Source organism: Lucilia cuprina, chromosome 6, assembly GCF_022045245.1.
Source record: "Lucilia cuprina isolate Lc7/37 chromosome 6, ASM2204524v1, whole genome shotgun sequence".
NCBI classification, from domain to species: Eukaryota; Metazoa; Arthropoda; class Insecta; order Diptera; family Calliphoridae; genus Lucilia; species Lucilia cuprina.
In genome coordinates this window covers 32255563-32281303 of record NC_060954.1, presented here as the reverse complement: position 1 = coordinate 32281303, position 25741 = coordinate 32255563, and the positions used below count along the sequence as shown (strand labels likewise).

The 25741-nt window shown below is 28.1% G+C and overlaps 3 protein-coding genes across 10 annotated transcripts in view; all 3 read left to right on the top strand.

Moving 5' to 3' along the window:
• LOC111684743 (zwei Ig domain protein zig-8) overlaps positions 1–25741 on the top strand; it is a 266057-nt gene that overhangs the window by 10711 nt on the left and 229605 nt on the right. The window lies entirely within an intron of this gene.
• LOC124421028 lies at positions 15479–18204 on the top strand. The gene is made up of 2 exons (XM_046955739.1): positions 15479–15999; positions 16069–18204. Exons 1-2 carry the CDS (start codon positions 15611–15613, stop codon positions 17867–17869), a joined length of 2190 nt encoding a protein of 729 aa, XP_046811695.1. The 5' UTR covers positions 15479–15610; the 3' UTR covers positions 17870–18204.
• On the top strand, positions 17893–19298 carry LOC124420616. Its single transcript, XM_046954078.1, has 3 exons — positions 17893–17911; positions 18301–18927; positions 18970–19298. The coding sequence occupies exons 1-3, from the start codon at positions 17893–17895 to the stop codon at positions 19296–19298; spliced, it is 975 nt and encodes a 324-aa protein (XP_046810034.1).

Sequence of the window (25741 nt, the reverse complement as noted above, 5' to 3'; positions counted from 1 at the left end):
AAATTCTATTCAAAACAATTAATTTATGTTATTGATTTTGTTATATACTCGTTACCAAAATTTGAAAATATTTTACTGGGTGTCTTAGATGGATCCAAATAGAATATGAATTTTTTTCGTTTGAAAATAGATAAGAAATCTTTTTATTATAGTCCCTGTAAACGACTTTACTGATCAAGTAATATCCAGTATAACTTGAACTCTCTTGTTGATTTTGCATGAATCGAGATATTATTGTTTTTAGTGTATATACTTATATGTAAAGATAAGTTTCTAAAGTTTTTTATAAAAAAAGCGAAATCCACTTGTGCAGGATATCAAAGTGCTCGGTCATGTACGATTAAAAATTCTTTCTTATTTTCTTTAAAATACCTTTTTTCCTTGAGACTGATATGTATGAACTTTTTCAATGTATGCAGTCAGAATTAATATTCACACATATGTATGTGATATCATATGTATCAGGCATTCTAAAGGGGCTTATGAAAAGACATTCATAAAATTCAATGGGACTTTACAAAACTTGATTTCTTTATTAATAAAAACATTTATATGTGCATATATTCTTATGTAATACATATACATGTACATTAGTGGTTCCCCCATTATGAAGGATAAGTTTATTTGAAAATACTGTCCCTAAAACAGTTTGTTTTAATTATTAATAACTAAATGTTTTAAAATAAATATTTAACAGGTTAATTATGTTATATTGATGTGAATATTTTCATTTACATTTAAAGTAATTTTAATTTTTGCTTTATGGTAATTACAATTACGTGTAATGAGTAATTAAGGATTTACAATTGCTTGTTATTGAAATTGAAGTTTTATCAATTACAAGTATTTGTAATTGTGATTTTTTCCTAAATAATTACATATAATATATAATATCTAACATACAACTCTGTTAATCTATTTCTTTTAAATATGCAAGTAATTGTAAAGGTCAAAATTTCATTTAGTATTACAATAATTATAATTGCTTATTGCTCAGTTACACATTACATGTAATTGTAATTTGTAAAACTTCAATTGCACAATTACACATTATATATATTTGTTATTAACCATTACTCCTCTAATACTGTGTTTTGAATGTTTTATTTAACTAACTGTGCAAAAAAATTAACAAAATAAAATAGTATTTTTGATCAGCAATACTAAGTATACTACCATTTTAGTTGAAAACATTTGTATTTTTTATTATTGGGCAACTCTAATAAAAATATATTTGCTTACATACGTATATACAAATTTTTAATATATCTTCTCTTTAATGTTTTTATTTTTTCATAAAAGCTTGAAAATGGAAAACATTATATTGGAAAATATATTTAACATTTTTCATAGAATTTACACATAAAATTTAAATGGTTTTTAAGTGTTTATTTTTTCAAGAGAAAACAATAAAGGGACATTCACGTCGACATATGTACATTAGATATGTCCAAAAAATATCGATTTTGCTCAGATGGGTTTTATTCGTTTATTAGTGTCTGACTCGGTAAAGTCGTAAAAGGAGCAAAATTAGGTAAAACAAGTAAGAGTTCTATATTCGGCTGCGCCGAATATTATATACCCTTCACCAGTCGGTATCAAAAAATCTTCATTCAAATCACTTACTTCGGGCTAAACATACTTAATTTCATATACCAATAAGTTCACGTATTCCGGTTCTCACCTAATTTCGACTCTACATACTTAATTTCATGTTTCTAGGTTCAGTATTATAGGAAATTCAAAAAGTAGAACGAAAAAGTACCAAAAAATTCCCATCGATTTGTTTTCATCTAATACGGTCTCTACATGCTTAATTTCGTGTTTCTAAGTTCATTATTATAGAAAACCAAAAAGTACCAAAAAGTTTTATGTTTCTGGGTTTATTATTATAGAAAACTCAAAAAGTACCTTTTGAAAAACGAAAAAGTACCAAAAAATTATTTTTTATGTGTTACATGTGTTACTACATACATAATTTTATGTTCCTAGGTTCAATATAGAATATTCAAAGAGTACCTTTTGAAAAACGAAAAAGTACCAAAAAGTTCACTTTTTTCGGTTCTTGTCTAATTCCGACTCTACATACTTAAGTTCAAGTTTCTAGGTTTAATATTATAAAATATTCAAAAAGTACCTTTTGAAAAACGAAAAAGTACCAAAAAGTTCCCTTTTATGGATTCTCATCTGATTCAGACACTACATACTTAATTTCATATTTCTAGGTTCAAAATTATAGAAAATTCAAAAAGTACCTTCTAACTTAAGCCAGGCTTCATATACTTAATTTCATGTTTCTAGCCAATAACAACACACTAGTGCTGCTACTCTTGCTCTGCTGCTCTCGCTCTGCCTTGTTTTTATAAACAAAGTACAATAACAAAATTTACCGTATTTTGTTTTTTGCAATTTCTGTTTGAGCATGAATAAAAAATCTCAGTTTTTGATAAAATTTTCAGAGGTTGTCTCGGATTTCTGCTCATATCTCCGTTATTTATGGACGAATTTTGCTGATTTTAAATAGTAATCTTCCCGAAAGCATGTCTAACAGAATTATTGAAGATTCGGATCTCGCCGATATCTGGGGTTCTTTAAAAACTGATTTCAACAAACATACAGACAGACAGATGGATATGGCTAAATCGCCTCCGCTATCTATAAGGATCCAGAATATATATACTTTATAGGTTCGGAAAATTACATTATAGAAATTACAAACGGAATGACAAACTTATATATACCCTTCTCACGAAGGTGAAGGGTATAAAATAGGCTTTTTGGTTTCTTCAAAAATTGTACGATTTAAATTAACTTTTATTAACAAAATCTTATAAAACATTTATTTCAAAGGACAAATAATAAAGTTCTTGATAATATTCCAAGCCATTTATAAAAAAACATGTATTTTTTGCATTGATTTTTTTTTTTGAATTGGTAATAGTTATAGATATGTATTTCGAAAAGAACACAGCTAATTTTTAAAAAATTTAAAAAAGTCCTATTATTTAAACTATTTTACATTTTTAATAGATTTTTGTTGTTCGATTTGCCTAAAATTTGACACCAGTTAGTTTAAGACACTTATGAACAAGATAAGATAATTTTCCAAATTATTTTCAATTGATATGAACTTATTCATATAGGGAATAGACAACATCGCTTTATTAAAATTTTGAGAAACAAATTTAAGGTTATCTTAAAGTAAAAAATCGTCCGTTATTACAGAGAACTCCAACACATCTACAAATGTAGATTATTAATAATATTTGCCATTCTGGTTTAAAAGCAATCAGCCTACTTCCAAATAGATAATTTATTCTAACAGCATAAATCTTCAAAGATATTAAATTGTAAAATAATGATGATTACTATGTTCTTTGTTAAACACACTTTAAATTTTGTGTGAGCAAAATGAAAATTTTACTAATTTTTAATCTCAATTATGTTGCTAAAATAACGAAGCATAATAATATGCAGAATGGTAGAAATTTTTGTACGTACTTGTGTTTGATTGTATAAGAATTTAACTTTGTATGTATTATTGTATGTACAATTCTATTATGGTATATATAGTCTTACGTATCTGCTAATGTTGGTAATTTTAAATATAACGTGCCAGCAATGTCATTATATTAATGCCAACAATCAATCAACTAGTTGAAGATAAAATTCTTTAGTATGGAATGTATGTACTTGCATAAGTCTTCACTCACCTTTAATAATCCATCTTTTCTCACTTTCCATTCACTTTGACATATTTGACCCCCAAAAATTATGTAAATATAGAGAAAAAAACTAATGTGCAAGTTTGTAGTAAATAAGGATATCCAGTAAAATAAGAACTTCCAAAAAATCGAAAATGGAGTAAATGAAGTCGAAAATTAAGTAATTTTTATGTTCTTTTTTTGTATGTTATTAGAAAGTGAAACTGTTGATTTAGAGAATACAAAAACCCACAAATAAGATTTTTAATTCATAAAAATGTAAAAACAAAAAATGTATATAATTTTCGCTGCTTTTTAAGTCACATCACTTTCAAAGAAATGTTATTCTTTTGGAAGTTCTTCGGTAAGCATTTATTGCGCACCTAAAATATAGATTTTCATGAAAAAATATGCAGTTATTATGCTGTCAGTCACTGGGCTCCAGTCTTGGAGTGACCTTTTTAGATCTTTTGTTATCTTATGTCTATCATCCTTCCCGTTATAAAGTATCAAGTTTTTATTAGTCAATACCAATTGGAATTAACTACACTTTTAAATTCTACATAAATAATATAGGCCCACATTTTCTCCTACTCTCCTTTAAGTCCTCTTGTAGAAAATCTCTTTTTTTGCCAAAAATAAGTAAAAATATTCCGGAATAAAGTTAAAAAACAAATCAAATAATCCCCATTTTTAACATACTGACTGGTGTAGTGTATCATATGGTCGGCTATGCCCGACTATATATTCGTACTAGTTTTTAATTGAATTTTATACACAACTAAAAATTTGAAATATTTTAAAGAAAACATCTATGATGTGAGTCACACAGAAATGACATTAACAAAATCGCTTTGATTTTCTACTTGAATTTGCATCAATCAAATGAAATTCAAGATATTCATGTATACAATTCATATTCATACTTTAGTAAATAGCACCCCAGTAAATAATTTTCTCAGACATTTTTGATGTCTGAAATAATTCTTATACTTCAGAATTTTTAACGAATTTCTAAATTCCTTTTAGACATTTTAAAGAATAATCGGCAAACTTTTTGTTAGAATTTTCTGCACATTTTCTGAAGTATTAAGCGATTAATGCCAGACTCTTCTGCACATTAACGAAAGGGAATTTTAGTGTTACGACAATTAGTAGAGTAATATACACATTGGCGAAGGACAATTTTTTTATTTCTATATTATTTTTTAGAAATAAAGAAGAATAGTCTGCACATTTTCTGAGGTATTTTATATGAAATGGTAAATGATAAATAATTAATCTGCATAAAATCTGAACAGAACTGTTTAAGTGAATAATATAAATTTCCTTTAGACATTTAACATAGTAGTCTGTACATTTTCTGATATTTTGTACTCGGTCATTTTATTCCCATTTTTAGTACTTTTGAAAGAAGACTTTGCGAAAACTCTGCACATTATCTGAAGGAAGTTTTGGTTTATTTTTATAAAAATCATGTTTATATTTTGAAATTTGTCTGCTTATGTGATGATTATTGTTTAAATTTCTTTAAAATTTTTTAATACACAAAAATTAGGAATTCTGACCGACAACTCTGTACATTTTTCGGAATTTTCTCAGATGAAAATTTCCGAATTTTGAGCATTCTTTCATACGATTTTCGATACGAATTCTGTCGGAATTCGGAATTGAATAAAAACGATTTTATTTTAAAAATTAATATTTTTTAATTCGGAAGAGCATAGTTGATATATGATAACAAAATATTCATAAATTTCAAAGTTTATTTATATGGCAACAGTTTGATGACGGGTATATAAGATTCGGCATAGCGGAATATATGTAACACTCTTACTTGTTTTATGTAAAAATGTTTTACAAAAGTAATACATTTCATTTTAAGAATAACTTTTATTTTCCAATATTCTTCCAATTGTGATTGTAACAATTAATATCAAAATGAACAAATATGTATAAGTTTCAAATATATGTTTCGAAACTACATTCATTAAATATGTAGATCGTAAATGCAAGAATTAATACGAGTAGATTTAAAAACAATTTATTTTGTTCTATTTTTATTTTACATTAGAGCTGCCCTAAAAATAAATTTATTTTACAGTTGTACTATAGTTTTATTTAGATAAAACTAACAAATTTAAAATTACATATAACATATTTAAGCGAGCAAGTCATTATCGTAATTATTTGTTTAGGCGTCATGAAATAACTCCCCACGAAATAACTCCCCAAAACAAAAATGAAATAAGTCCTCAAATTTGGGGACTTGTTTCATTATGAAATAATTCCCAATTTAAAAATGAAAAAAAGCCCCAATGAAATGAAAAAACTTCCTAAATTAAAATGAAATAACACCCCATTTTTGGGGATTTATTTCACATGAAACAAATCCGTAATTTTAAAATGAAATAAGTTCCCATTTGAAAATAACGAATTATGGAACAAGTCGGTTTTAGTGACATTTCTAAAAAATGTAGATCGCTCATTTCGAGTAGGACTTCAATGTTTAATACATTTCAGTTTAATCGCTTAATAAAAATTCCCTTAATAGCCGGACTGCGACCGGGCGCAAGGACATTCTACTCTATGGTATGTCCAACAACGGCTTCGCTTAATAAATATTTCTTAAATAGCCGGCCTACGGCCGGACGCAAGTACTTACCTCTCTATGATATGACCAACACCGGCTTCGCTTAGTAAAGATTTCCTAAATAGCCGGCCTAAGGCTGAACACTCTTGATACAGTGAGAGTGTATTCTTTGCGAAGCCGGTGTCCAATGTACCCATGAGGATAAAACACTTGCGCCCGGCCGAAGGCCGTCTATAAGACATATATTATTTTATTTCGTGTGATAAAAAGTTATATAATGAAATAACTCCCCAAAAATATTTTTAGGAATTTATTTCATTTTTGAATTTTGAGGAATTATTTCATAATGAAATAACTCCCCATTTCAAATGTGAAATAATGCTCAAAAACGAATTAAATCCCCAAATTTCGTTGTTTTTGCTTTCTGAACAAATTTTTAGGGAGTAATTTCATTTTTGTTTTGGGGAGTTATTTCGTGGGGGGTTATTTCATGACGCCATTTGTTTAAAGTAAATATATATATAGGACATATCCATTTTTTAAGGATATATCTATTGTACTCAATAAAAAGTAAAATTTGTGTATGCCATACATATGTGTAATTAAACATATTCATATAAACTATGTGAACAACAACAGGTAATCAATCTAGTTTTATTTAAAATCAATACATATGAGAGCAATCAAAATAACTACTTACATAGATTTGTCTATGAATCTGTTTTTTTTACGTACATACATACATACATACATACATACATACATACATACATACATACATACATACATACATACATACATACATACATACATACATACATACATTCATACATACATACATACATACATACATACATACATACATACATACATACATACATACATACATACATACATACAAACATACATATGACATGGTCCATATATTTATGAATTTTACATAGAGTTTCCAATATGTAGATCTTTTTCTTTCCAAAAACCCTAAGCTATGTATTTGTTTAGGTAAAAAATGTGACAAATGCTGGAGATTTAATAAAAAACATTCAATTTCATCGACATAAAGTCACCTTATAAAACAAGATATACGATGTAAAATTTTATACCCACCAAAGATTGGGGGTATATCGATTTTGTCATTCTGTTTATAACACATCGAAATATTTATCGTATACATAGAAAAGTTTAAAGCGCGATAGAGTCCTAACGTTATGAGCTAGATAACTGATTTTTTTACAAATATTCTGTAAAGGTAAGGTTTAAAAATGGGCATTATCGCTCCAGCTTTAACGGGCATATCTGTTAAAAGATTAAGTATGGCGATAATATTCGACATAAATAAGTCTCATGTAAGAGTATTGAGATGAAATTTGACATAAGTAAGTCTCCCTACCAAATTTTATAAATTAATTATCCAATCTATTCCGTTTTCAATAGGAATCATCCCTGTGCCAAAACACGTTTGGTTCAAATCTTATCAAAATATCTTAAAAATTACAGTGTGCACCTTGAGCGAAAAGTTTTTATTAAGCATCTGTGGGAATTGTGTTGTTCTCAGTTATACACTCCCAATATGAATTTTTCAGCTACAGAACAAACCAAACACAAAACAAAAACAATTTAGTTAAGTCTCTCTCTTTATGAAATGATACAAAGAGAATATTTTCAAAAGCCGTTACAAATAAGTAAATATTTATATGAATACATTTAATAGAAATTTATATTTATTAAACAAAAAATTATTTATATTTATATTAATTTTTTCATGCAATTAATCGCTAAAATTTTATTGATTTACAAATCGTCGGGTAATCGTTTGAATACCTAACAATACATACACTAATAACAACATATGCATTAATAGATACAACACATATATCAGTGTATAAACACATACATGCCTTCATAAAAACATCAATACATACTATTTATTTATAATACAAATAATATGAAAACACAAATAAGTACAACATAAAATTTTTGACAGTGCAACATTTATGTTCTCTATTATATTTTACACTACACATATGGGCAATTCCTTACGATTTTATGTGACATTCGCACGCCTTCAGTGTGGTATAGATTTTGTAAAATTAGAGGTACTTTTACAATTTTGTCATTATGTTCCATTTAAGGAATACTATATTTGCAAAAGCAATCATCCCATTCTGAACCTTGTTTTCCAAAATATGGATTAAAACATGATATCATACGTAACAAAAAACGAAAGTGTTTTAAAGTACATGTAAATATTTATGAAAATTTGCGAATTCTGTAGGTGTATCTTTTTTGTTTTAATTTTTTTACACAGTGGGACATATTATTCATTAGTAATCCATAATTTAAAAATAAAAAATTAATATAATTTAATAATGAACATTTTTATATATTGTACGTGACACATCGTATGTGACATATTTTTCTCCAGTTTTTTTTAGGTTATAAAATATATATTTGAAGGGCTTATTGCAGTAACTCGGTATGCCACAAAAAAAATTTTGAGTAAATCGACATTAAAGTTTAAAAAAATGCTCAAAAAATAGAATTTTTTAAATTTGTACTTTAAACAAGCTGAATAATCATATAAGGTCGATAACTATCGGATGTCAATAGATGAACATCATAAATACAGTGGAAATCACTGCTTTAGCAAAAAACTGTGGCTTATCAAGTTACTGCCTAGAAATAATTGAATATATTTTATTTTCAAAAACCAAGTTCTAGTACATTTTCAAAGTGACTTATCATGTTCTTGCTACAAAAAATATATAAATTTATAAATTGTTATATTTTAAGTTACTTTTTCATATGATAATAAATTTTGCTAAATATAGCTAAATTATTCTGCAGTAAAACGCAGGTCCTGTAGTATGGTATATGCAAAAAATTTAAATAGAATGACAAAACGCATTGGCTCGGGGTTTAAACTGAATATTCAGATATAGTAGATATCATTTTGAACATCTGAACCAATTTCGATGCAAGTTAGATTTAAGAAATTTCAATTCCATTGTTTTAAAATAGTGTTGATATGCACTTTATGTAACAGGCGTAATGCTTTTTTATAAGCTGATGATTGTGACATGTTTTGTACAGATTATTGGATATCAGCAAGAACTTGGTAAGCAACATAATTACAAATGAAATTATTTTTATGTAGTAACATGGTAAGCCACTTTAATTTAAAAAAGTTATATATTTTGAGATTTTGACCAGAATAATTATTTCTTAGTAAAATGATACTTGTCTTATCTTGTTTTATCATAAAAACATAAATAATTATCAGTTCCGCTTTTATCTTCATTATTACACCGTCCAACACCATTTTTCACACACGAACCAAACAATATACATACGAAAGCACATAATTTATATGGTATAACTGCGTACTCAGTTTTTCATTTTCTGATCGTTTATACCAAATTTTATATCAATATCTTGATTTAGTAATGAGTTATGTGCGTTTAAGTGATTTTCGGGAAGGGACCTTGTATGGGAGCTATGACCAATTATGGACCGATCCAAAAAAGCTTTCATTGTAATATTTCTGTATATACTTAAGAGCAATACTTGTACCAAATTTTATATCGATATCTTAATTTAGAAATGAGTTATGTGCGTTTAAGTGATTTTCGGGAGGGGACCTTGTATGGGAGCTATGTCCAAATATGGACCGATCCAAAGAAACTTCCATGGTAATATTTCAGTATATAAAAGCAATACTTGTACCAAATTTTATATCGATATCTTAATTTACTAATGAGTTATGCGCGTTTAAGTGATTTTCGGGAGGGGACCTGTATGGGAGCTATGACCAATTGTGGACCGATCCAAAGAAACTACCATGGTTATAGTTCAATATATAAGAGCAATACTTGTACAAAATTTTATATCGATATCTTGATTTAGTAATGAGTTATGCGAGTTTAAGTGATTTTCGGGAGGGGACCTTGTATGGGAGCTATGACCAATTATGGACCGATCCAAAAAAACCCTTCATTGTAATATTTCTGTATATAAGGGTAATACATGTACCAAATTTTATATCAATATCTCGATTTAGTAATGAGTTATGCGAGTTTAAGTGATTTTCGGGAGGGGACCTTGTATGGGAGCTATGACCAATTATGGACCCATCCAAAAAATTTTTCCTCTGAATAAATTCCATTATCATAAAATTTTAATTTCTAAAATTTTGTTAAGATATCGACATAACGACGGAAGTTATTAACAAAAAACCAAATTTCCGGGAATTTGTACTTTTGTATGGGAGGTATATGAAATTGTGTACCGATTCTGACGATTTTACGCAAAGATTAAGCTCTTGTATGAAAACGAATGTGTGCCAATTTTTATGGAATTATCTTGCATAGTTTTCGAGAAAATTACATCAGAATGTATAAAAAATGCCTATTTTTTCGAGGTTGTTTCAAATTTTGATTCATAACTTTTCCCGATGTGAACCGATTTTGCCCATTTTCAATACCAAACAACTTAGGAAAACAAAGAACATTTTGGGTGAATTTGGTTAAATTTTATTGCTTCGTTTTATCGTGAGCGTGTTTTACACAGACAGACGGACAGAAGGACAGACGGACAGACGGACATAGCTAGATCGACTCAGAATTTGATAAGGACCCAGAATATATATACTTTGTTGGGTCTCAGATGAATATTTCTTGGTGTTACACACGGAATGACAAAGTTATATATACCCTCTATCACCACTGATGGTGGTGGAGGGTATAACAATTTTAACTAACATAATTAGCTTATATTCTTTTGTGTTATTATTTTTAAGAAAAATAATAAACAGACAAATATAGAAAATTACAAAAATAAAACAACAATAACACAATATGTGTAAACAATTTAGTCTCGAAAGGAAAACATCAATAACCTTGTTAAGATTGTATTTATTTTGGCTGTCAAGGGAATGTATCCCACACAATTATACACATTTGTTAAAACACGCAATCATTTCAATAGTTTTAAAAATAGTAAATATACATATAACATATGATAATTTGTCATATATGTAGCTCATATATAAAGATAAGAATATTAAGAGAATCCTGAATTCTGTAGTTTTCATTTTGGTGATAGGATCTAATATAGCTCCCTAGTGAACCTAATTCCAACGAAGAAACATATATGTAAACGAGCACTTACACTTATGTATATAGAAGACATTTTTTAAACCTCAGGACAACAATAGGTACCTACATATACTTCAGTACTTATGTATATGAAAAAATCCCAACAACTCCCAAATAATTTATTCAAAATAATATACAAATGTTAGACATAATATGAACAATAATTAAGTTACAAACATAAATACGTATTTACCTTCGCATAAACATGTACATTAATGAGAATAAGTACATATAGTACATACATATATTCATGTGTACTGGTGTTTATTATATTTATAACAGCAACAAACAAAACCCTGAAGTTTTCGTAATAAATATTTATGTATTTAAATATGTATGTATGTACATGTGTATATTACCATACCAAAGGAAAAAAGCTACTAACTAAACTTAAAAAAGTACAAGGCATTAAATTCTGTAGTAAATATGTTGCCAATTATTTTTCGTTTTGGTAAATGAAAACGTTTAAAAAAACACAAAAATATTTGTTGAACCAGAAAAACACACACAATCCACTTTATAAATATATCACACTTATTGATATAAATATACTTATTGGCGATTTTGTGTCAAGTGACCCAACTCAAAAAATCGATTTGGATGAAATTTGTAACAAGGTTAGTACTATTGGATAGTAAGTCATTCGCAACTTTTCAGCTCTATCGGTCAAGAAAAAAATATTTTTTTAAATAATTTTCTTTTAAAAATTCCTTTTTTGTTGCTAAAACAAGCTTATACAATTTCTTTTAAGGGTTTTATAGTCCTATAATGCGTGTGGGATATCTATCAAAAAAAAAATTATTTGACTCAAAAATTAACTTTTTTCAAGGAAATGTCCTCTAACAATTTCCAAGATATATGAATTTTTGTATTTAATTAATATTCCCGTATTAATAGATAGCCAATTTATTACTCAAATTTTCAACGGAATGTCAAACTTTTTCCAGCAAAATTTTATAATTTAAGCTCTAATAGTTTCTCAGATAAACGACTATTTCTATTTAAAAGGTGTGCCAGCCTATTTTAAGTCCGCCTATTTTTCCTATATATTTACGTCGATACTTATGTCGTGACCTCGACTGAAAAAATAAAACCCTTAAAACTTCTGCATTTTTTAAGATAATTCAGTATATGATCTTTTATAGCACCAAAGACGAAGACTGCTGAAAATTTTTGAAATCGGTCTATTTTTACACCTCGCCGCCATACAAACGGACCCGAAAATATCACTTTTTAGCTCATAATTCAGTTAATTATAATAATATCCCTTTAAAAATTGCAGATAAATTTTATATGAATTAAAATCACACCCTAGAATTTTATAAGGATCGATCCATATTTGACCTTAGTCGCCATATAACTCCCGTTTTTTGTTTTTATCTATTAATTGCTTAAACATGCATATAGGTAGGCAATGTACGACTGCACTTTTCTACTCCTTTTAATTTGTTGAAGTGTATGTATGCATATATTTTCAAAATGAAGGGCTTATTGCAGTAATTCGATAAGCCATCCACCATACAAATCGTTTTTATGTGCCTTTTTAGTTGCTAGGAACAATATCTATTGTCCCTAAAAAGATTTTTAGCATATTTCGATAATTTGGCGATATAAGGGTCTTGTCTCTTTTTCATTTTAAACTATTTGTAAGAACTTTTATTTCATTAACTCGATACGCCACATAAATTTTTACACTTTTTAAGAAAGTCCTCTATAACACCGTACAACAAATTGGGAAAAATTGTTGCACACATGAGCAAGATCCTATACGTTGGAAACTACATACTTGATATAGTTAAACTACATTTTTGGTTTTTTATTTTCTGATCGTTTCTTCCTTTAAAAGGACTTTAAAGTTTAAAAGGAAGAGTAAGTATAATTATATTTAGCTTAAATTTGGTTTGGTCTAGTAGGTCAATATAGGTACCGATTGAAAGAGGAGAATAACAGTATTTTTACAAGTAAAATAGTTTTAAAATGTTAGAATAAAAAAACTAAAAAATGTCCTTTTAAATTTTAATCCTTTAATATCCTTATTTTCTATAGTCAGTTTTTTTAGAAAAAAATATATGTTATATTTACAAATATGGAGTTGCTGCAAAAAAAATAAAAGTTAAGATGTATTCAAATTAAAAATTTTTGTTGAGAATATTTTGTTTAATTTAATTTATTATTTATACCAATTACCTACCCTCATTATCCCAATGTCTTAAATAATAAAGTAAATAAAATATTACGAAAAATAATATTAAAGTGCAATAATAAAATAAATTTATTTTTCTGCTTAAATAAAAGTAATTTATTTTCTCAAATAAATTACTTTATTTACTCAAGTGATACTTAAAGAAAAATTCAATCACTGTAAAATTTTTATTAAAATTAAAAAATGTGAAAACTTGTGCTGATATTTTTCTCGAGTGTAAAATAAATAAGAATACTTTGTGTTGTTCTCATCATTAAAAAAAAATCGCTTAATAGTGGTCGTGTTGTCATCACTTATATTTTTTTTCATATACATTCTCGCTCTTCTCAATAAGGGTTACCATCGTGCTTTTTTAGTAATCCGACACAATCAAGTGTTACCATAGTGCTTTTTTAATTTATCGGGAAAAATTATAAATAAAATAATTTTTTAATGAAATAAATTTCATTTTTAATTTTTACAAAATTTTTTAACGCAATTAGTAATTTTTTTTAAATAATTTCATTTCAATTATACCTTACTATTTATTTAACGTTTTTTGAAAAATTAAATCCCCTATATAAAGCGCAATAGCACATTAGTAACAATTTACAAGCGAATACACTTTTAAACGTGCACATTTATAAAATTTGAAAAATTTTACAATTTAAAATTATACTATATTATACATATCCCATCTCTATATCTTAATATTTAAATTTTGTTTACAGCTCAATTCGAATATCTTTATTCTCAAATAATGCTAAAGTTTAACTAGTTATCTAGTACTGAGATATAAAAGGATAAAGAGAATAAAAGAATATCGAATAATTTTTTTTTTTAATTTGTGTGAAAACTCTTTTTCTTGAAATTTGTTTCGATTATTCTCAACGACTGCTAAGAAATTAACTAGATATAACTTATCTAGTGCTATAAATCAATAGCTCCATTAAATATAAAGAGAATATCGAAACACAAATAACTTTGTTTGAAATACAAAAACTTAATTTGCTCTAAAATTTTAATTTTTTTGACTTCCGCGATTTGAATTACCCTTTTTAACTAGATATCAGCTCTAGTTATAGGATTTTTTGGCTCCAAATTTAAATTTTATTCCGCGATTTTATATACCATTTTAACTAGATATCAGCTCTAGTTATAGCCTTTCTTTAATAATTGAAAAATAAATTTGGTTGAACATTATAAAAACTAATTTGCTCTAAATTTAGTTTTTTATTTCCGCGATTTGATTCACCTTTAACTAGATATCAGCTCTAGTTTTTCTCTAATAATCGCATACAAACAAACCACCGAGAATAATAAAAATTAAACAATTTGCTCAAAATTAAAAATTTTTTTAATTTTTTTTATCACTTTGTAAATTATTCTATTCGTATACTCAATTTTTAACTAGATAATTGGTATCTAGTGCTATAACGCTATAGCCCCTTTACCCAGAGTATAAAGAAATACGAATAATTGATTAACTGAAATTTTAAATTATAACTTTTTCTTTATGTTCATATTACTATTTTATTAAATAACCGCCTTTTCAGTAAAGTGAATAAAGAAAAGTTATTAAAATTTGAAATTAAATTTCAACTCGCCGCTATCGATACTACTTCTTTATGTTCATATTACTATTTCAATTTAATAACCGCTTCTCAGTAAAGTGAATAAAGAAGAACGATAAAAAATTTTTAATAAATACCTAATTCTCGTTTGGTTTACTTTGTATTTTATCCGCTTTCACCAAATACCAGCCCTTTAATAAAAACATTTTTACAAAAAGTCGCAATTACCCACTTTTATTATATCCATTTTTACGAAAATGAATAAAATTTTTATTCTAGTTTCATAACTTAGCTTTAATAGCTTATACCCTAATTTACCCGTATTACAAAGAAATTAAATTTCAATCACTACGCTTTAAAGCTAAAATAAGCTTAAATATATATATTAAATTCATTTCAATATGACTTCTACATCAAATACAAAGTCTACTTCAGCTCCAAAAGAGCGCTTTGTATTCGACTGCGACCATCTTCTACAATTTTGTGACAGATTCAATAGAACGCCTATTGAAGAACAATCTGAATCTGTTCTTGAAGTAAAATTAAAAGATTTGGACGCAAGATGGGTTAAAGTCGAAGCTTCTTACGAAGGAGTCATGTTAGCTTCTGATAACTCTATAAAACCCGAATTTAAAGAAGAAGCGAAAACTAATTTTAATGCGTGTGTAGACGCATATTACTTATGCACATCTCAAATTCTTGATTTAATAAAAGCTACTAGACTAGATAGTTCTAATGTAGCAGGGTTCGAGGCAGCAGCCCGATACTCAATCCCAAACCAACCTCTCACTCAAAATTTTGCGCCAGATAACTCTAGTAACTGTATAAAACTTCCCCCTTGCGATACAGAAATATTTAAAGGCAGTTACGAACAATGGCCATCGTTTCGTGACATGTTCACGGCCGTATATATAAATCACTCAAAACTCTCTCCTGTCACAAAATTATACCACCTTCGAAATAAAACACGAGGTGAAGCTGGTGACATTGTAAAGAGATATCCCTTATCTCATGAAAATTTTGAATTAGCGTGGAATGCTTTGAAAACCCGCTATGAAAACAAACGTGTTCTGGTTGATAACCAAATAAAACTCCTTTTTAATATTCCGCCAGCAACCGCTGAAAACAGCGAATCAATTAGAAGAATACAATCTTCAGTTAATGATTCGCTAGCAACTCTAAGAACTCTCGGGGTAGAAGTTGAAAGCTGGGACCCTATTTTAATTCGCCTAATTTCAACAAAATTGCCAGATTTTACTCTTTCGCTTTGGGAACAGTCTTTAACTTCCCCTCGAGAACTTCCCAAGTGGTCTCAAATGTCACAATTCCTTGTTGACAGATATGAAGCAGTAGAACGCATTAATAGCATAAAAATTTCAAAAAGTTGTTTTACTTTAACAAATGCACATGAAACCAAAATACAAACTTATACATCTCAAGAAAATCTCTATGAACCCGAATGTAAACTCTGTAACGAAATTCACTCACTGAGAACATGTCCCAAATTTAGAACCTTTACGGTACAACAAAGAGTGGATTACGTTTTTAAAAATAAAATTTGCAACAATTGTTTGAGTTCATCTCATTTTAAACTAAATTGCAAAAGTAAAAAAACTTGTCTCCATTGTAAAAAAAATCATCATACTTTGCTTCATATGAGACCAAAGTTACAAAATCCCGCTCAAATCCCAGAACACTCGCAAAAAAATCAAGAGCCAAAAGAAAATAAAAATATAACTCATAAAACTTTGTCGAATTCTGCCCAAACTGAACAAATTATAGCTCAAAATGATTTCCCAGCATGCTCAAATCAAATTCAAGCTAATTGTTCAATGAATAATGAAAATATTCTGTTGCGTACTGCATTAGTACAAATTGATCATCAAGGTCAACTTTTTACTGTTAGGGCTCTAATAGACCCTGGTTCTCAACGAACATTTTTAACCGAAAAAGTGCGAAATCGCCTTCAATTACCTTATCAAAATTCTCATTTTGAAATTATTGGTATTGGCGGCCAAAAACAAATAGCTAACAAAGAATGTGAATTCGTATTATATGCAAAAAGATACAATTTAAGAATTCCAGTTAAAGCTATAGTAATGCCCAAAGTCACTAAATGGCTTCCAACATATTCTTTTGAAATGCCTGACTCGCCTGAGCTTTCAGAATTGGATCTAGCGGATCCAACTTTCAATAAATCTGCTCAAATTGATCTCATTATAGGAAATGATTATGAACAATTTCTTAATTTAGAAGGTATTAAAAAGAATGTATGTGGTCAAACTTCAGCTTATCACACTGTTTTTGGTTGGGTTCTTAGTGGTCCCATTAAAACCCAAACTATTCAAACTTTTACCACTTCGGTCACACAATGTGAAACTTCAGATTTAAATAATACATTGAAAATGTTTTGGGAACAGGAAGAAATTCCTACTTCTCATCCAAACACCGTTGAACATGAAATTTGTGAAAAGTTTTATACCCAAACTACAACTCGACATGAGAATGGTAGATACGTCGTTCGACTACCATTCAGATCAGAATTTCCCGACAAAGTTTCCCTTGGCTCATCCCGATATATTGCATTAGCTCAATACTCCAAATGGAGAAAACACTCGCAAAAGATCCAGAACTTGAAGCTCAATATAAATCAGTTCTGAACGATTATATAACTCTAGATCACATGGAAGAAACTTCTTCAAGTGAAATTGTATCCCAAGATAAATATTATTCTTTTTACTTACCGCACCACGCAGTTGTTCGCCCAGAACACAAAACGACCAAATTAAGAGTCGTATTTAACGCATCAAGAAAATCAAAATCTAAATTCTCGCTCAATGATGTGTTATACACAGGTCCCACTCTACAAAATGATTTAATTACGATTATCCTCAATTGGAGAAAATACCAATATGTATTTAGTGGCGACATACAAAAAATGTATCGCCAAATACTTGTGCACCCTGCTGATAGATCTTTTCAAAGAATTTTATTTCAAACTGAGTCAGATGAATCAATTAAAGATTATCAAATTATGGCATAAATTGTGCTCCCTATCTCGCGATTCGGACACTTCTTCAACTCGCAACAGATTCCGAATCTGCACACCCAAAAGCAGCATCAATTCTGCGCTCAGAAACTTATGTCGATGACATTCTCTCAGGAGGTTATTCAATTGAAGAAACTCTTTCTGCTCAAACTCAACTTATTGAAACATTAAACTCAGCAGGTTTCCCATTAAAGAAAATTACTGCTAATAACCCGCAATTACTTGCTCATTTGCCCAAAGAAGATCTTTATGATTTAGACTTCTTACGTTTTCACGAAGCAAGTTCTACTAAAACACTTGGCATCAAGTGGAATGCAATCACTGATACATTTTCTTATAGTTTTTCACCCATCGATGAATCTCAAAGAATAACAAAACGTCAAATTTTATCTTCAGTTGCAAAACTTTTTGATCCAGCTGGATGGCTTGCACCAATCGTCATCAGAGCAAAAATGCTGATGCAGCAGCTGTGGTTAGAAGGCTTGGAATGGGATGAAGATGTTTCATCTGAATCTCTTCAAAAGTGGAATAATCTAGTTCGAGATTTATCTCATATAGAAACAATTTCCATTCCACGCTGGTTACAGTATACGCCATCTGACGATATTCAAATCCACGGATTCTCAGATGCGTCTAAAACTGCGTATTGTGCTACAGTGTTTATTCGATGTAAAACGAAAACTTATAACACTTTCGTAAATTTACTTGTAGCAAAAAGTAAAGTGGCACCAATTCAAACTGTTTGTCTACCAAGACTGGAACTAAATGGTGCAGTTTTGCTATCAAAATTAGTAAATTACGTTATTTCTTCATTAAATTTTAATACTAAAGAAATCTTTCTTTGGACTGATTCATCCATTGTGTTAGGTTGGCTCTCTAAACACCCATCTACGTGGGAAACATATGTTGTAAATCGTATTGCAGAAATTGCCATATGGAAACATGTTCCAACGCATGATAATCCAGCAGACTTGGGAACTCGAATGTCCAAAGAAAATAGTATCAATGCATTCAGAAACTCAACAAACAGATATTCTTGAAAGATTTTCGTCGTATAGCAAAGCCTTACGTATTATCCCTGTCCAAATTTCAGCTCTTAAGCTTTAACCGTTTAGGCTGTGCGATGATGAATCAGTCAATCAGTCAGTCAGTCAGTAACGTTAGAATTTTATATATATAGATTAAGATAATAAGATTAGGATAAAAGATTGTTTAATGAGGGCTTGAGTCAACTGTGTTCTGAGTTCCAAAGGACAACGATTTTTATAACGGTCTAAGACATACATTACTACATCAGTTCTTCTTACTATTAATATCACATATATATATCCAGCTAAAAATGGAATACATCTCTTATATATGGGCCGGAGCTTTGAAGTTCCTCTTAAATAAGGGAACTTGATCCCGTTACCCATATATTGTGTTAGATTAGTTAGTGGACCGTATGACACATTACAAGTAAAATTCATTAGTCAGCCATACTGTTCATTTATGGAACAAACTTACAAAAATTCCCTGCCTTTTTATTCGTAAAAAATTTGAATCAAATTTCTATAAACACTACCCTAGTTCCAACCCAGTGCTTTGCATAAGTAGAGATCATCCCCTGGCATAGTATAAAAAAACATGTAGAACTTTTCATCAAAGCAAAGATACATGCATTGCAAACCTACCTTTAATCTTTCAATATAAATAAATGTATGTATGTATAATCTATATACTTAAGTATATAAAAGAGTAGCGTTACTGACTGACTGATTCATCATCGCACAGCCCAAACGGCTGAACCTAGAATCATGAAATTTTGACAGTAGATGTGTTTTTGGCTATGTAGATCCACTAAGGACGGATTTTTAGAAATTTGTACATTTACGCGTAAAAAGGAGAAAAAACGGGTAAAACAGGTTTTCTTAATTATCTTACACAAAATTAGTGATACAAGAAAAATTCAAAATGCACCTGTATCTACTCTTAAAATGAGCAGATGTATCTACTCTTAAAATGAGCAGTCTGGTACTTTTTTCAAATTCGCACTTTTAATGGGTAAAAATGTGTAACAAAGGTGATTTTGGTACCTTTTTTGGCCCCTTATAACTTTTGAACTAATTAACATAATAAAATTTTTATAAATATTTTGGATACATCTCCCAAAATTATGAGACACCTGTTTCGTACATTTTTAAAATTCAGTCCTTTTTGGGTGTAAAAAAGAGAAAACTGTATTTATTGTACTTTTTTTTAGCACATTAAGAAAACTTTTTCGGTTTATTGAATTATTCTTATTAAAATACAGACTTACTCTTTAATATTTATTGTAATAAAATTTTTGCTATTTCACTGGGGAAAAAAGTACCAAAAAGGGGAAAAAAGGGAAGTTTAATTTTATCAAAACTCATTAAGCCAATTTTTATAAAATTTGAAAATGTATTTTTTTTTACTCACACAAAATAAGCTGTTGGTATACTATTTTGGAATTCGAGTACTAAGGCCTATATAGGACCAAATTTGAGTAAATTGTTTGGTACTTTTTAAAAGCACTATTTTTCGGGAACAATTGAATGCAGATTTAAATCGTTTGAATTTTATCTGTGATATATAGATTTAAATACGAACGTTTTGTAATCTTAATTTTCGAAAAAGTATATCTCTAAGGGAAAAAGGTGAAAAATTGCATTCTTTATTAGTACTAAATTTTATTCCACTTTTAGTACTTTTTCTTTCTTCAAATGATACTCTTTGTATGTTCTTTAATATTAATTCAAAACACATGATTTTTTAACATACACGTCCTCATGGAATAAGATTCTTTAAGAGAGAACTTCTTGGTACTTTTTATCTCATAAATGGTACTTTTTTTAATTTTCTAAAATATTCAGCCTAGGAACATTAATTTTAACATACAATGTCTTCACTGAATAATATTCTGTATGTGGGAACTCTTTGGTACTTTTCTATTCTTTTAATGCTACTTTTTAGATTCTTTATAATGGCTAGCCGGAACATACGGCCCTTATTAAATGTGAATTTATTAAGAGAGATTTTTGTACTTCTTCGTTTTTCCTATGATACTTTTTGATATTTTTGCGATATTGAACATAGATATTGAAAATAAAATTTAAAATGTAGGGACCTTAGTGAATGAGAATCTACTGAAGGGGACTTTTGGTACTTTTTCATTCATTAAAATTACATTTTTGTATTGTATATAATATTGAACACAAAAAAGTGAAATTTTTGATTAAATGATAATCTTTAGAGATTTTTTGTAGTACTTTTTTTCAAATTGTACTTTCGAAATTTTCCATAATGTGGAAGCTAAATAAATGAAAGTTCGCAGTCTTACTGAATGCGAACTTAATCACGTGATATTGAACGTATAAAACTGAAACATTAAAAAATGTTTAATCAATTTTAATTTTCAATAAAAGTAAACAAAATTTTGTATGTATTTAATTTAAGTTGGGGTAGCGAAGCACCCAGGGTATGCTAGTATTATAATAAGCTTAGAACATTCTTATTTTAAAGTTCAAATTATTTCTCTCAAATGAATTTCATTGCATAAGAGAGTCAACATAGTCATATTACTAATTATAGCTTAATAATTAGAGTGTTTGTAATTGACTTAAGTATAGAAGACACATTTGACTATTATAAAACTTTTATTTTTAATTGAACAACTATGTGTAATATACAAGAAAATAATGAAAATGTTTTCAAAATGCACACAAATTTTTGCTACAATTTTTTAATACATAAATATAATATTACAAAAAAAAACATGACACATTTAACTATATTAAAGAAGATATAAATAAAAAATTACTCGTAATAATGCATTTAAATTATTCAATTATATACCTATTGATAAAATAATTCTTTTTACAGATCATTAAATATGGATATACGCCATTACACACGACATTGTATTCGTTGTATGGCAATGAATACTTACTTCCAAGTAGTAAAGGAAAACACATAAAAGTATTTATTTACTTGTGAAATATTATTGTATATTTCAAAAATATAATAAGAAAGAATAATAATAATAAAAACTTCACATTTGAAAATTCAACTTGAAAATATTTAATATGTACTTTTATGCCATGTTAAAATTGTGCGTGTATTTTTAAAACCTATAAATTTTGTTTGTCTTTTTGTGAAAAACGTCCACAGCTAAGCGGTTGTATTATGAGCAGACAGGAGGAGTATTAACACTCATATTTACTCGTCTGTGCCCACTTGTGTTGTAAATACTGCTCTAAAAGGTGTTACAGACGAAATGACAAAATTAATTTCGTGGTGGTTGGTAGTATGGGCAAATAAAATCTAATAAAAAAAATAAATTGTGCACTAGGCGAATGAGTAATAATTTTATATTTAATCACATTAATCATACGCCACGTGTTATCTAGTGCAAAGGTATAAATAAATATTTTTTGGCATGTCTTAAGTTATTTATGGCAAAATTGTCTTAAAATTAATATAATTTAAAATTTATTTATTTATATATTATTATTACTTACGATATTGATTTATAAATCTAAGATTAGATCGAAAATAAAGTAACCGAATTTATTACCAAATAATATAATTTAAAATTATCAGTAGGCAAACATATTTTTGTTAGTAAATAATGAACGGTAATTTACTTCTCCCAATCTGTAGAAGTAATACAAATTAATTTTCTATAAATAATTCCAATATATACATTTAATTAATTTCTCATAAATAAATGAATAATAAAATATGCAATTTATGTGTATTTTGACATTTACCGTAAATAATTTAATTATTACTCTTAATTAAAAAGGAAAATGTACAGGTATAGCACATCGTGGTATAAATTTACAAATGTCCCTAATTAATTCTCACTTAATCATCTTAACATTTTGGTGAGAGGGAGTACCGCATAATGAAGAGTCATTAATTGACAAACATTGTGTGCAAACCGCCAACAATTCGTATGAGTAATTCATATAAATACATTTATTTAATTCAGTGATGGGCAATATATGTATGTACATTCTATTAAGGAAAGCCTTGTATGCAAAGTGGTAGGAAATAAAGTTCTCAAACGATACATATAACAAAGTGTTATTAAAAGTTCCCTTTACTGATTAAATGCACAACAACATATAAATACAAATAATAGAATTACACACACACAGACAATCACAATGTTTATTTGTATCCACAAATTTATTTAATTCTCAGGTAAGTACTAATTAATATTTATGGAGTTATTAAATTAAATAATGTCGTTATGAGTGCTATTAAATTACTTAAAATGTTTATTAACATTGATTGGAAAATATGTGTGCTGCACATCGTAAAACTATATATTTATTTTCTCGTGTTTTTTAGTGAAATATTAGCAAAAAATATTTATTTAGAGAAATCAAATGAAACCATTGCCCAGATTTGTGACCATTACTCTAAAAATATTGCAAACCAATAACAATTTAAAGTAAATAAACGTAATAATTTTTAAGAAAAATACTTGTGTATAGATGGCCCGAAAATAAAATTCTCTACAAATAAAAGCAACACTCAAAAAACTCCTTGCGGTTATTTAGAAAAAATCGTTTCAAAATATTTACTCAACCTCAATAGAAATTGAAGCAGGAACTAAGCCAACTTGTGCCATCACAATCACTAAAGCCAAACAAGTAAAAGTGTAAGTAAGTAAAGTAAAAAACACATAAAAGCAAAAAAGGCCATTGAAAGGTCCTTGTAAATATATCCGCATGCATGGTATACATAATGTATATGCTGTGTACTTCTACTTTCTCCAACTACAAACTACCAGTAACGGTCAATCCATTTTCATGTTTTTTTTTTTTAATATGTAAGTATGTATAGGAATCAGAATAGTTAAAAATATTTTAAAAGAGCCATCTCAATTTTGTTTATGATGTTTAGTTCGACCTGGCTGCAGGTAAACAAATGCAACTGGTAAAATGTTTTGTAAATATTCAACAAACTGTAAAAAGGCAAAAGATAAAAAGGAAAAATAGCAAGTATACTATAACAACTAACGTTCATATAAGTATTGTATACAAATACTAAAAAATATATTTACCAAAAAATGTTTCCCTACTTAGCAAGATGCATACATACATACATACATACATACATACATACATACATACATACATACATACATACATACATACATACATACATACATACATACATATATAGTAGGTCCAACATTGCACACAGGTGTTTAGGCAGTGTTGTTAATTTTGCGCTTATCATGCTATTCGTAGCGCTTAAAAAAACCTAAATTATCTACAATAAAACAAAAATATATTTTTTAGTTAATGATATTTTTAAGATCCGATCGGGGCATCCTTATTTTTCGTATTTATAGATCCTGTTCCCTTAAATGTTTACACCTAAAACTATGTACGTATATTTTTTAAATATGCATGTGAAAGATTTTGTATTTAGATAGACATGGTTATTTTGTGTGTGACTTTAGTTAACCCAGTTAAACATAGATAAATGGAATAACTATACAAAAAAAGGGTTTCGCTTATAAAGTTAAATTTCACAAGACATTTAAATTTATATAAAAGTAAAAATGTTGGATGTCTTTTACAATCATATTTGTCAATCATTCCTCGAAATGATATACGAATGATATGAAAATATCTAGACAAACAAATAAATGATGATAATAAAAGAGATGAAGGAAAACTAATAAATTATTGTTTTTATTATTAAAATTAAATAAATATTTTGATTAAAGCCTGGTATGGAACAATAATTAATTTCCTTTGTCAGTATTTTTATGTATGAAGAAACCCTACTTACCGTTTATAAACGAGTGCACATCATTCCAACATACATAAGTCTTCCACACTCCACAAAACCGGGAGCAGTAAAAAACAGCTACGAATAACATTCACTAAACAGATGGTTGTTAAAAATATATTTCCATTAAAAATTCAACAAATCCCATCAGAGCAGATATAAAATTCATTAGAGTTTTTTCCTTTTATTTTATTTCATTTAATTTCAATTTTATTTATTTTTCATTCGAGTATAGAAACTCATATGAAATCATGAAAAATTTTTATTTTTTAAATAAAAAATGTTTTTTCCACAGTCTAGTCGGTGGGTAAATAAATGAAACTGAATTTATTTGTTGGTCATTATTCAGTACGTATATTTTATCTGTTAATTTTTAGCCAATGTTTAAAAAAAACTATATATAGTTAGCAATTTGCGGAATAATTATTTTTATATTTTTATTGCTTTAAATTCATTTAAATATTTCAATTTTCATAAAAATTCAAACAATTTTTTTTAATAAATATTCAAATATAAAATATTTATTTTCATACGATGCACAATGGGTGCTGATCTCCATTAATTTATACTAAATGTATACATATATCCAGTGAAAGTAGTTATATGTTATTTTTTAAAATGTTTGCCGTAAAAATTTCATGTCATCAGATGGTTTCAGAAA

What these genes read in the sequence shown, in the direction of transcription:
- LOC124421028 (XM_046955739.1), top strand. Translation starts at nt 15,611, where the DNA reads ATGACTTCTACATCAAATACAAAGTCTACTTCAGCTCCAAAAGAGCGC. An exon ending in ATCCCAAACCAACCTCTCAC is followed by an intron (nt 16,000 to 16,068) that starts TCAAAATTTTGC and finishes AGAAATATTTAA; the next exon opens with AGGCAGTTACGAACAATGGC.
- LOC124420616 (XM_046954078.1), top strand. An exon ending in TGCTACAGTGTTTATTCGAT is followed by an intron (nt 18,928 to 18,969) that starts GTAAAACGAAAA and finishes ATTTACTTGTAG; the next exon opens with CAAAAAGTAAAGTGGCACCA.